Raw genomic sequence first — 12,898 nt, forward strand, 5'->3', positions numbered from 1 at the left:
TCACTCCGAGCTGCATCTCGCCAAGAGTGTATATACCCACACTCCCGCCGCGGTCTCCGTGGAAACACTCTCAGTCTCTCCCTCCTGCCGTCAGTCAGTGCTACGTATATTTGACCATGGAACTCAAATAAAACCCCCGGCGGCCTCGCAGCTTCATGGGCAAAGAGGACGAGGGGGTGTCGAGCGCCGGAAGTCCGAACTCGAAGACGCCGAACGGAACGTCCGTGGAGCCGGAATGTCGGGAAAGACACGCGGAGCTGTTCGACCAACTGGACTTGAATAAAGACGGCAAGGTGGACATCGGAGAACTGCGAGTTGGACTGGCGGCTCGCGGTTTGCGGCGGGGAGAAGCTGAAGAGGTGAGACAGCTGCGGCTGACATTCATTATGTCATTATAACACCTGCGCGCGCATCTCTGACACACGCACACTTAATATGGGAATATATATATATATATATATATATATATATATATATATATATATATATATATATATATATATATATATATATATATATATATATATATATAAGCCGCGTTTATTATATGACTGGGCCGGCAGAATGGAGCAGGGGTGTCCAAAGTGCGGCCCGGGGGCCATTTGCGGCCCGCAGGTAATTTTTTAACGGCCCTATGACACATTCTAAAAATACGATAAAAAACTAAACAAAACATAAAAAGTGGTATAAAAGAGCAAACGTAACAAGAAAATGTTGCAATGTTGACTCTAATAACACAAAGCTGCCATGCAGGCTGTTTCTTTCTTTAAAAAATAATAATGAATCAAAATCAATGTCATTATGAATTATTGACCTATTCAAGGCTCCAATTATGTCACATTAAATTTTCCACTTTGAGATATTTTTGGGGAAAATGTTGCATATTTTGGCAAGGCATCCTTGGTCAACAGCCATACAGGTCACACTGAGGGTGGCCGTATAAACAACTTTAACACTGTTACAAATATGCGCCACACTGTGAACCCACACCAAACAAGAATGACAAACACATTTTGGGAGAACAGCAGAAGCATTTAAGTCCCATCTTAAAACTCATTTGTATACTCTAGCCTTTATATAGACCCTCTTTTTAGACCACAAGGGAGAGGGGGGCAGAGGAGAAAAGAAAAGAAACGGCAGATCAACTGGTCTAAAAAGGGGGTCTATTTAAAGGCTAGAGTATACAAATGAGTTTTAAGATGGGACTTAAATGCTTCTGCTGTTCTCCCAAAATGTGTTTGTCATTCTTGTTTGGTGTGGGTTCACAGTGTGGCGCATATTTGTAACAGTGTTAAAGTTGTTTATACGGCTACCCTCAGTGTGACCTGTATGGCTGTTGACCAAGGATGCCTTGCATTCACTTATGTGTGTGTGTGTTAAAGCCGCGTTTATTATATGACTGGGCCGGCACGTATGGAGCAGGGGTGTCCAAAGTGCGGCCCGGGGGCCATTTGCGGCCCGCAGGTAATTTTTTTAACGGCCCTATGACACATTCTAAAAATACGATAAAAAACTAAACAAAACATAAAAAGTGGTATAAAAGAGCAAACGTAACAAGAAAATGTTGCAATGTTGACTCTAATAACACAAAGCTGCCATGCAGGCTGTTTCTTTCTTTAAAAAATAATAATGAATCAAAATCAATGTCATTATGAATTATTGACCTATTCAAGGCTCCAATTACATCACATTAAATATTCCACTTTGAGATATTTTTGGGGAAAATGTTGCATATTTTGTGTTTGCCATATAAAAAACTAGGCTTTTTTTTCTAGTTTTTTAAAGAAGGGCCTAAAACGAACAAACAAAAAACATAAACAACAATAAAACTTTTAATTGACAGATAGATCTGAAGTTGATCTCGAAATCATTGTGTTGAAAATTAAAAAAAATTAGGATTGATTTTTTTAACACTTTAATGAGTAGGACCCTTTTGGATCACCAATCATTTTAGTGGGAATTGTGTTTTTAAGTGTCATTGCTCAAAAAAGAATAATTAATTAAAATCAATGTTGTTATGAGTTATTGACCTTTTTTAGGCTCCAATTATTATATAATCTGAAATATTCCACTTAAAATTTTTATTGGGTGAAAATATTGCATATTTTGTGTTTTTTCCATAAAAAACAGGATTTCTTTGGACAAAAAGAGCACACAACTTAAATCTTTAACAATGTTATATTGACAGATAGACCTAATGTTGATCGAGAGATTTAAACCTTGAATAATAATAATAATAATAATACTAAATAGCAGCAATTTTTTAATATTTTTATGACCAAAACCCTTTGCCTGAGTGGAGACCTAAATGTATATTTTTTATACATATATTGTATTGGTTTTTGAAATAAAAAATATCAAAATGGCCCCCGCTTGCTTTGATTTTTTAGTGTGCGGCCCTCAGTGGAAAAAGTTTGGACACCCCTGATATGGAGGAAAAGCGGACGTGATGACAGGGTGTAGAGGACGCTAAAGACAGTGTCTTTAAAGGCCTACTGAAATGAAATGTTCTTATTTAAACGGGGATAGCAGATCCATTCTATGTGTCATACTTGATCATTTTGCGATATTGCCATATTTTTGCCATATATAATATTTTTGCCATATATATATATATATATATATATATATATATATATATATATATATATATATATATATATATATATACCCATCCATCCATTTCTTCCGCTTATCCGAGGTTGGGTCGCGGGGGCAGCAGCCTAAGCAGAGAAGCCCAGACTTCCCTCTCCCCAGCCACTTCGTGAAGGAAGGCAAAAAAGCTGCACCAAGCCTCCATGAAATGATTTCGAATGTTATGCAGATCCCAAATACACCAAAACGAGTACCAATAGGTAAGGAAAGTTGGTTTTGCTTAAAGGCCTACTGAAATGAAATGTTTTTATTCAAACGGGGATAGCAGATCTATTCTATGTGTCATACTTGATCATTTCGCGATATTGCCATATTTTTGCTGAAAGGATTTAGTATAAAACGACGACGATAAAGATCGCAACTTTCGGTATCTGATAAAAAAAAAAGGCTCGCCCCTACCGGAAGTAGCGTGACGTAGTCAGTTGAACATATACGCAAAGTTCCCTATTGTTTACAATGATGGCCGCCAGAAGTGAGAGCGATTCGGACCGAGAAAGCGACGATTTCCCCATTAATTTGAGCGAGGATGAAAGATTTGTGGATGAGGAAAATGCAAGTGAAGGACTAGTGGGGAGTGGAAGCGATTCAGATAGGGAAGATGCTGTGAGGGGCGGGTGGGACCTGATATTCAGCTGGGAATGACTACAACAGTAAATAAACACAAGACATATATATACTCTATTAGCCACAACACAACCAGGCTTATATTTAATATGACACAAATTAATCCCGCATAAAAACACCTAGGTGTTTGTTATGCTAGCTCCTAGCTCCTAGCTACTAGCTCGAGCTTGTTATAGCTCGAGCGGGTTATATGGACGGGATCCCGTATATATAACCCGCCAATACAATTCAAACACCTGCACAACACACACACTCACTCAGCCCAAAGGACCGTTCACCTAAGCCAAGGTTCATAAAGCTTATATATTTAACCAAAGTTACGTACGTGACACGCACGTACAGGCAAGCGATCAAATGTTTGGAAGCGCGCGGGTGGGACCTGATATTCAGCTGGGAATGACTACAACAGTAAATAAACACAAGACATATATATATACTCTATTAGCCACAACACAACCAGGCTTATATTTAATATGCTACAAATTAATCCCGCATAACAAACACCTAGGTGTTTGTTATGCTAGCTCCTAGCTCCTAGCTACTAGCTCGAGCTAGTTATAGCAAGCGATCAAATGTTTGGAAGCGCAGCTACGTACTCACGGTATCGCGTCTGTGTATCCAAATCAAAGTCCTCCTGGTAAGAGTCTCTGTTGTCCGAGTTCTTCGATCTTGACTGCATCTTTCGGGAATGTAAACAAACACCGGCTGTGTTGTGTTGCTGACTTCCCTCGCAAAATATCCGCTTCGCACCGACAACTTTCTTCTTTGCTTGCTCAGCTTCTTTCTCCATAATGCAATGAACAAATTGCAACAGATTCACCAACACAGATGTCCAGAATACTGTGGAATAATGAGATGAAAACAGAGCTATTTCGTATTGGCTTCAATGGGGAAGCCATACCTCTGTTAAACTGGCTACGTCACGCGCATACGTCATCATACCGAGACGTTTTCAAGCGGAAGTGTGGCGGGAAATTTAAAATTGCACTTTATAAGTTAACCCGGCCGTATTGGCATGTGTTGCAATGTTAAGATTTCATCATTGATATATAAAATATCAGACTGCGTGGTCGGTAGTAGTGGCTTTCAGTAGGCCTTTAATAGGGCCCCTTTGAAATGACTAAAATACTGTAACTATTAAATGGTAGTATGAATGTGTCCGTTACTACATGACACACATACATATTTACAGCATGTATATACAACTTTGGTGGAGATTTTTTAGAGCGCTTTATAGGCGGAATAGATAAAATTCCCATTACCTGTGTTGCTAGCTGCCTCATACTAACATTTTTTTCTGATTTAGAATGCGCTGTAAAGGGAAATATGCGTCTTGTCTCACATAGGGATTGTGAATGATAAGCAAAACCCCCCCTGGAAAGTGCAGTTTCTCGTTTAGTTTTATACAAAAGTGACAGACCAACTAAAAAAAAAAAAACGGAATGGAATTTTACAGGTTTTTACTAAACGAGACACCCAGAATGTACAAGAAAAAGAAAGGACTTTGAACTTACAATTTCAATCAATCAATCAATCAATGTTTATTTATATAGCCCTAAATCACAAGTGTCTCAAAGGGCTGCACAAGCCACAACGACATCCTCGGTACAGAGCCCACATAAGGGCAAGGAAAAACTCACCCCAGTGGGACGTCGATGTGAATGACTATGAGAAACCTTGGAGAGGACCCCCCACCCCCCCCCCCCCCCCCGCACCTCACCCCCCTCTAGGGGAGACCGAAAGCAATGGATGTCTATTAATTGTTGAACTACTAAGCAGTGTTCCATCCATCCATCCATCCATCCATTTTCTTCCGCTTATCCGAGGTCTGGTCGCGGGGGCAGCAGCCTAAGCAGAGAAGCCCAGTCTTCCCTCCCCCCAGCCACTTCGTCCAGCTCCTCCCGGGGGATCCCGAGGCGTTCCCAGGCCACCCGGGAGACATAGTCTTCCCAACGTGTGCTGGGTCTTCCCCGTGGCCTCCTGCCGGTCGGACGTGCCCCAAACACCTCCCTAGGGAGGGGTTCGGGTGGCATCCTGAGCAAATGCCCGAACCACCTCATCTAGCTCCTCTCCATGTGGAGGAGCAGCGGCTTAACTCTGAGCTCCTCCCGGATGGCAGAGCTTCTCACCAGGGAGAAACCCGCCACCCGGCGGAGGAAACTCATTTTGGCCGCTTGTACCCGTGATCTTGTCCTTTCGGTCATAACCCAAAGCTCGTGACCATAGGTGAGGATGGGAACGTAGATCGAGCGGTAAATTGAGAGCTTTGCCTTCCGGCTCAGCTCCTTCTTCAACACAACGGATCGATACAGCGTACCGCACCGATCCGCCTGTCGGCTTTATTATAAGAAAATGGAAGAGTTTGGGAACAACAGCAACTCAGCCACCAAGTGGTAGGCCACGTGAACTGACAGAGGGGTCATAGTGCAAAGAGGTCGCCGACTTTCTGCACAGTCAGTTCCTACAAAGCTCCAAACTTCATGTGACCTTCCAATTAGCCCACGTACAATACGCAGAGAGCTTCATGGAATGGGTTTCCATGGCCGAGCAGCTGCATCTAAGCCATACATCACCAAGTCCAATGCAAAGCGTGGGATGCAGTGGTGTAAAGCACATCGCCACTGGACTCGAGAGCAGTGGAGACGCGTTCTGATGGACGAGTCTGGGTTTGGAGGTTGCCAGGAGAATGGTACATTTTGGACTGAATTGTGCCGAGTGTGAAATTTGGTGGAGGAGGAATTATGGTGTGGGGTTGTTTTTCAGGCTTTGGGCTTGGCCCCTTAGGTCCAGTGAAAGGAACATTGAAAGCTCCAGGATACCAAAACATTTTGGACAATTCCATGCTCCCAACCTTGTGGGAACAGTTTGGAGCGGAGCGGGCCCCTTCCTCTTCCAAGATGACTGTGCACCAGTGCACAAAGCAAGGTGCATAAAGACATGGATGACAGAGTCTGGTGTGGATGAACTTGACTGGCCTGCACAGAGTCCTGACCTGAACCCGATAGAACACCTTTGCAATGAATTAGAACGGAGACTGAGAGCCAGGCCTTCTCCACCAACATCAGTGTGTGACCTCACCAATGCGCTTTTGGAAGAATGGTGGAAAATTCCTATAAACACACTCCGCAACCTTGTGGACAGCCTTCCCAGAAGAGCTGAAGCTGTAATGGCTGCAAAATGTGGACCGACATCATATTGAACCCTGTGGGTTAGGAATGGGATGGCACTTCAAGTTCATGTGTGAGTTGAGGCAGGTGGCCAAATACTTAAATTTTGTCCTAATATTAGCCTAAAAATGTATCTTATATTTATTATTTATCATCTCACTGCATAAAAAAATCCAAAGTTAACTTTTATAAGAAAAGATATTAGCATGATAGAAAAGTATTTTCTTTTGTTCTTTTTTTGGTTCTTATAAAGAGATGTAGTTTTTGGCCCGGTGTCCCACTCGCACCACTTTTCCACTCGTCTCTCTTGCATGTTTGAACACCACACCCTGCATACACCTACACTTCCCATATGCATGGAAATTAATCTTTGTCATCTTTCCTTCTTAAGGTTTGACTTTCTATATCCACAGATAGTTCTCGAGAGCGACGTCAACCATGACGGTTTGTTGGACTTCCAAGAGTTCTCCCATTACCTGCAGGCTCATGAGAAGAGGCTGTTGCTCATGTTCCACACATTGGATCGGAACAATGATGGTGGGAAGCTATTTGCAGAGATACTCTCCTGCTTATATAAACCCCTCGCACACATTCGAAGTTCCCTCTTTCTTGTTTCAGGTCAAATCGATGTGGGGGAGATCCAGCATTCACTGCATACGCTTGGGGTGGATGTCACCAAGGAACAGGCTGCCAGAATACTGCAGAGGTACAACCATAAGCTCGGACATAAAAATGGAAGTGGAAAAGGAAATGATAAAGTTCTTTTTTTCCAATAAGTACCCCCTTTACATTTCAGTAAACATTCTATAACAGTTCGGTATATCTTAGGGCTGACCTGGGCATAATACGTAATAGTTAAAGGCCTACTGAAAGCCACTACTACCGACCACGCAGTCTGATAGTTTATATATTAATGATGAAATCTTAACATTGCAACACATGCCAATACGGCCGGGTTAACTTATAAAGTGCAATTTGAAATTTCCCGGGAAACTTTCGCTTGAAAACGTCGCGGTATGATGACGTATGCGTGTGACGTCACGAGGTCAAGGGAAGTGTTGGGACCCAATTCAAATACCTCTGTTTTCTTCGACAAAATTCCACAGTATTCTGGACATCTGTGTTGGTGAATCTTTTGCAATTTGTTTAATGGACAATGGAGACTGCAAATAAGAAATTTGTAGGTGAGATCGGTGTATTAGCGGCTGGCTGTAGCAACACCAACACCAGGAGGTTGTGTTGTGTTTTGAGCAGGATAGCAGACGCACTACGGTGAGTACAGCTTTGGCTTCCAAACATTTGATCGCTTGCCCGTACGTGCGTGTCGATATGTGCATGTCACGTACGTAACTTTGGGGAAATATTTGTTTCTTGCCGACTCTGATGGCGTCCGGGGTGTCGTCAAAAGCGTACAACGCCCGCCGCCGCATCTAAGTTAGCTTCTATTTTTTTAGCTTCGCCAAGCTGAAAATTATTAACCGTGTATTTACATGTTCATGGTTTAATAGTATTGTTGATCTTCTGTTTATCCTTCCAGTCAGGGTTTTTTAAAATGTTGTTTCTATCTGCATTTGAGCCTGCTATCACATTAGCTATGTAGCTAAGTTAGCTTCTATTTTTTTAGCTTCACAAAGCTGAAAATTATTAACCGTGTATTTACATGTTCAGTCACTGTGAATGTCCATTTCGTGTGCTCGACTCTCATTTTCAAGAGGATATAGTATCTGAGGTGGTTTAAAATACAAATCCGTGATCCACAATAGAAAAAGGAGAGAGTGTGGAATCCAATGAGCTAGCTTGTATCTAAGTTACGGTCAGAGCGAAAAAAAAGATACACCCCGCACTACACTGTAGTCCTTCACTCTAAAGTTCTTCATCCACAAATCTTTCATCTTCGCTCAAATTAATGGGGTAATCGTCGCTTTCTCGGTCTGAATGTCTCTCGCTCCATTGTAAACAAAGCGGAATTGTGAGGAATCCTTTGTCTTGTGACGTCACGCTACTTCCGGTAGGGGCAAGGGTTGTTTTTATCAGATACCAAAAGTTGCGATCTTTATCGTCGTTGTTCTATACTAAATCCTTTCAGCAAAAATATGGCAATATCGCGGAATGATCAAGTATGACACATAGAATGGATCTGCTATTCCCGTTTAAATAAAAAAAATTCATTTCAGTAGGCCTTTAAGCTTTTTAATCCAATTATTTTTAAAAACCTTCGACACTGTAGCCGGCAATAGGGTGTGCAATGCAGCATTTCACAATAAAGTAAGTCTTAAACTCTAGAAATTATTCCAGTGGTTGTATTATGCGCTTTTGAGTGCTACAGTATACAGGTTATTATGGCATTCATAGGGACTATGTCACAGCAGCTCCAGGCAGATGTGGCACGAAGCAGAGTGGGCAGGCTTTGTTTACTAAGCAGCGAGTGCATGACGCCAGTGTCAGGGAGAGACACGGAAGCAGATTTCTACAACAAAGTTCTGCAGAAAAGTGATATCACACACACGCACATATATATGTATGTATATCTATATATATGTATGTATATGTTTATACATATGTCTATGTGTGTGTATATATGTATATATTAGGGATGTAATGGTACAGAAAAATTTCGGTTCGGTACGTACCTCTGTTTAGAGGTCACGGTTCGGTTCATTTTCGGTACAGTAAGAAAACAACAAAATATAAATTTTTTGGTTATTTATTTACCAAATTTGTAAACAATGGCATATACACACGGGGTCCATTGCCAGGGTTAATGTGGTCAACATATATAAAATAAAAACTAAATAAGATAAGGCTCAGAATGGTTTCTTAACAAAACCTTTCTACATATAAAGTGCTTTTTTTGATTGATTGATTGAGACTTTTATTAGTAGATTGCAGGCTGTACTTCCTGAGGAGGCTGCGCTCCTTCAACATCTGTAAAAAAACTCTTGTGGATGTACTACCAGTCTGTGGTTGCCAGTGTTCTGTACTACATGGCAGTGTGCTGGGGGGACAGTACATCAAAGAAGGACAGCTCCAGACTGGAGAAACTGATCAGGCGGGCCGGTTCTACGATGGGAATAAAACTGGACTCACTGGTGACGGTGGCAGAGAAGAGGACTGTGGAAAATCTAGTGAGCATCCTGGATGATGCCAGTCACCCTCTGCATACCGTTATCAGTAGTCAGAGGAGCCTGTTCAGTGCTAGACTGCTTCATCCCAAGTGCAGGACTAATAAACTAAAAAACTCCTTTGTCCCACACGCCATTAGACTGTACAACTCCTCTCTGGGGGAGGGGGGTACAAGGATGACAGGGGATGCAAAACAATAACAGTGCAATACTTTTTCATAACATGGTCACTACTGCCTAGTTTCTCTTGTTATATTCTTATTTTACTGTTATATTTGTATTCTCATTGTTGCTTTTAATTTTTATTCTATTGTAATATTTTTCTATTTTGTTTCCATTTACTTTTTAAATTCGATCTCAATTTTGTACACTGCTACTGGAATTTTTATTTTCCTGAAGGAATCAATAAAGTACTATATCTATCTATCTATCTATCTATCTATCTATCTATCTATCTATCTATCTATCTATCTATCTATCTATCTATCTATCTATCTATCTATCTATCTGTCTATCTATTGCACAGTACAGTACATATTCCGTACAATTGACCACTCAATGGTAACACCCCAATAAGTTTTTCAACTTGTTTAAGTCGGGGTCCACGTTAATCAACATTAAACTGCCTCAAGTTGTTGCTCAGATTAAATAAAATGACAAAACTTTTCTTCTACATAAACAGTTTCAAGTCAACTCAGCCTCAGATTAACTTTTCCTTTCCCCCCCAGCCTGGCTAACTTGGCAGTAAGAGGTTATATGGGCTTATTGTTCTTCCACCATAGAAGTGGGTCAAAATCTAGTTTCTAATGCAATATGGTCTTAAATCTCCTGCTATAAAAACATTTGTTATTGCTTCAGCCCTGCCTGACTCGCAGAGGAGAGGCTGCTTGAATGCGGTGGTGACGCTTCAAATGGGTTAGCATGTTTGACGTGTTGTCAGAAGCAGCTGCTAAACAATGTCGGCAAACCTCCGTCCTTCATTGTTGTATCGCGCAGCCAAAGTGTTCCCAAACAGGAGATCTTAAGAGGCAGGAGAGTCGGTCGTTCTGTTCTTCAGCTGAAGCTCCAAGTTTCCAGCGATGGTCTCAACCCGCCTCGTTACAGTGCGTCGGGAGAGTGACACGTTCTCAAATGCGCCCCTCTTCTACGGGCATATCAGCGCAACAGAGTCCAATAAGCACTCCTTAATAAACTCTCCGTCAGAAAACGCCTTACTTTTTCTGGCGATTTTGTGAGAAATGACGAAACTTGTCCTGATGGCTGCATCTCTGGGGGTGTGAAATTTGGCAAAAAGTCCTTGTTGGGTTTGCCGTTTTACCATCAACTCATCAGCCTCCCTTGCGCGCTCTTCATCAGACAGATTCCGGTATTTTTCCTCGTGCTTCGTCGTGTAGTGGCGATTCAAATTATATTCTGTAAACACAGCAACCTGTGTACCACAAATTAAGCACACGGCTTTACCTTTAATTTCTGTTAAGAAATACTTGGCAGTCCATGTCTTGTTGAAAACACGGCATTCGTCATCAACTTTTCTCTTTTTAGCGTCTCTGGGATAACCGGGCGTCACTTGTCGCTGTGCACCTTCACTCACAGGTTACACACGGACATACGTCCATAAATAACACTTTTCAAAATAAAAGCAGCACAGTTGTATTGCACGCACGACATAGATGTTTTTTTAAATGTATTTTGTCATTTGTGATTGCCGCTGTTCACATTCACTCACAATCACACACGAGCATACGTCCACACGGAAGTAATACAAATAACGCTTTTCAAAACAAAAGCAGCACCGTTGTATTGCACACTCGACATAGATACTTTTTAAAATTTATTTTGTAATTTATGATTGGCCTCACGCGGGCCGGACAGGGACGCACAAAGGCGGGCCGCCGAATGCCCAGGTCTGCCTTAAGGAGAACCAAATTCGGTATTCTCCTCACATAATATTTTTTTATTCCTGAAATCTTCAGGCAGGTTTTGCATCCTTTGACAAATCTTATTGGATCATTCCTTTAAAGGAGAACTGCACTTTTTTGGAATGTTGTCAGTCATTCACGATCATAATGTGAGACATGAATACACTGTCTTTCTCTTTTCTGTGCATTCTGACAGAGCCAACCCCAAAATAATGTGATATAACCACTATTGACTACTTAATCAGAAACACCAATGTAAATGCAGATTTTGAAGTACCTGCAAATGTTCAAAGTAATAGAGAGTAAACATGTACTGTACACAGAAGCTTGTATTCAAGTATTTTTAATTTAGATCAGGGGTCACCAACCTTTTTGAAACCAAGAGCTACTTCTTGGGTACTGATTAATGCGAAGGGCTACCAGTTTGATACACACTTAAATAAATTGCCAGAAATAGCCAATTTGCTCAATTTACCTTTAACTCTATGTTATTATTAATAATTAAAGATATTTACACTTAATTGAACGGTTTAAAAGAGGAGAAAACACGAAAAAAATGACAATTAAATTTTGAAACATAGTTTATCTTCAATTTCGACTCTTTAAAATTCAAAATTCAACCGAAAAAAAGAAGACAAAAACTAGCTGGATCGAATCTTTTTGAAAAAATTTAAAAAATAATTTATGGAACATCATTAGTAATTTTTCCTGATTAAGATTAATTTTAGAATTTTGATGAAATGTTTTAAATAGGTTAAAATCCAATCTGCACTTTGTTAGAATATATAACAAATTGGACCAAGCTATATTTCTAACAAAGACAAATCATTAATTCTTTTATATTTTCCAGAACAAAAATTTTAACAGAAATTCAAAAGACTTTGAAATAAGATTTAAATTTGATTCTACAGATTTTCTAGATTGAATTTTAATCATAATAAGTTTGAAGAAATATTTCACAAATATTCTTCGTCGAAAAAACAGAAGCTAAAATGAAGAATTAAATTAAAATGTATTTATTATTCTTTACAATAAAAACATTTTTTTTACTTGAACATTGATTTATATTGTCAGGAAAGAAGAGGAAGGAATTTAAAAGGTAAAATGGTATATGTGTTTAAAAATCCTAAAATCATTTTTAAGGCTGTATTTTTTCTCTAAAATTGTCTTTCTGAAAGTTATAAGAAGCAAAGTAAAATAATTAATGAATTTATTTAAACAAGTGAAGACCAAGACTTTAAAATATTTTCTTGGATTTTCAAATTCTATTTGAGTTTTGTCTCTTTTAGAATTAAAAATGTCGAGCAAAGCGAGACCAGCTTGCTAGTAAATAAATAAAATTTAAAAAATAGAGGCAGCTCACTGGTAAGTGCTGCTATTTGAGCTATTTTTAGAACAGGCCAGCGGGCTA

General features: G+C 40.2%; 1 protein-coding gene across 1 annotated transcript in view; it reads left to right on the forward strand.

Moving 5' to 3' along the window:
* The window catches only part of slc25a23b (solute carrier family 25 member 23b), a 30,081-nt gene continuing 17,183 nt past the window's right edge, over nt 1-12,898 (forward strand). The window contains exons 1-3 of the mRNA XM_062036728.1: nt 1-359; nt 6,860-6,983; nt 7,065-7,152. Coding sequence (XP_061892712.1) covers nt 156-359; nt 6,860-6,983; nt 7,065-7,152 — 416 coding nt within the window. The 5' untranslated portion in view covers nt 1-155. The remainder of the gene's footprint in view (nt 360-6,859; nt 6,984-7,064; nt 7,153-12,898) is intronic.

The sequence above is a fragment of the Entelurus aequoreus genome, linkage group LG25 (assembly GCF_033978785.1).
Source record: "Entelurus aequoreus isolate RoL-2023_Sb linkage group LG25, RoL_Eaeq_v1.1, whole genome shotgun sequence".
NCBI classification, from domain to species: Eukaryota; Metazoa; Chordata; class Actinopteri; order Syngnathiformes; family Syngnathidae; genus Entelurus; species Entelurus aequoreus.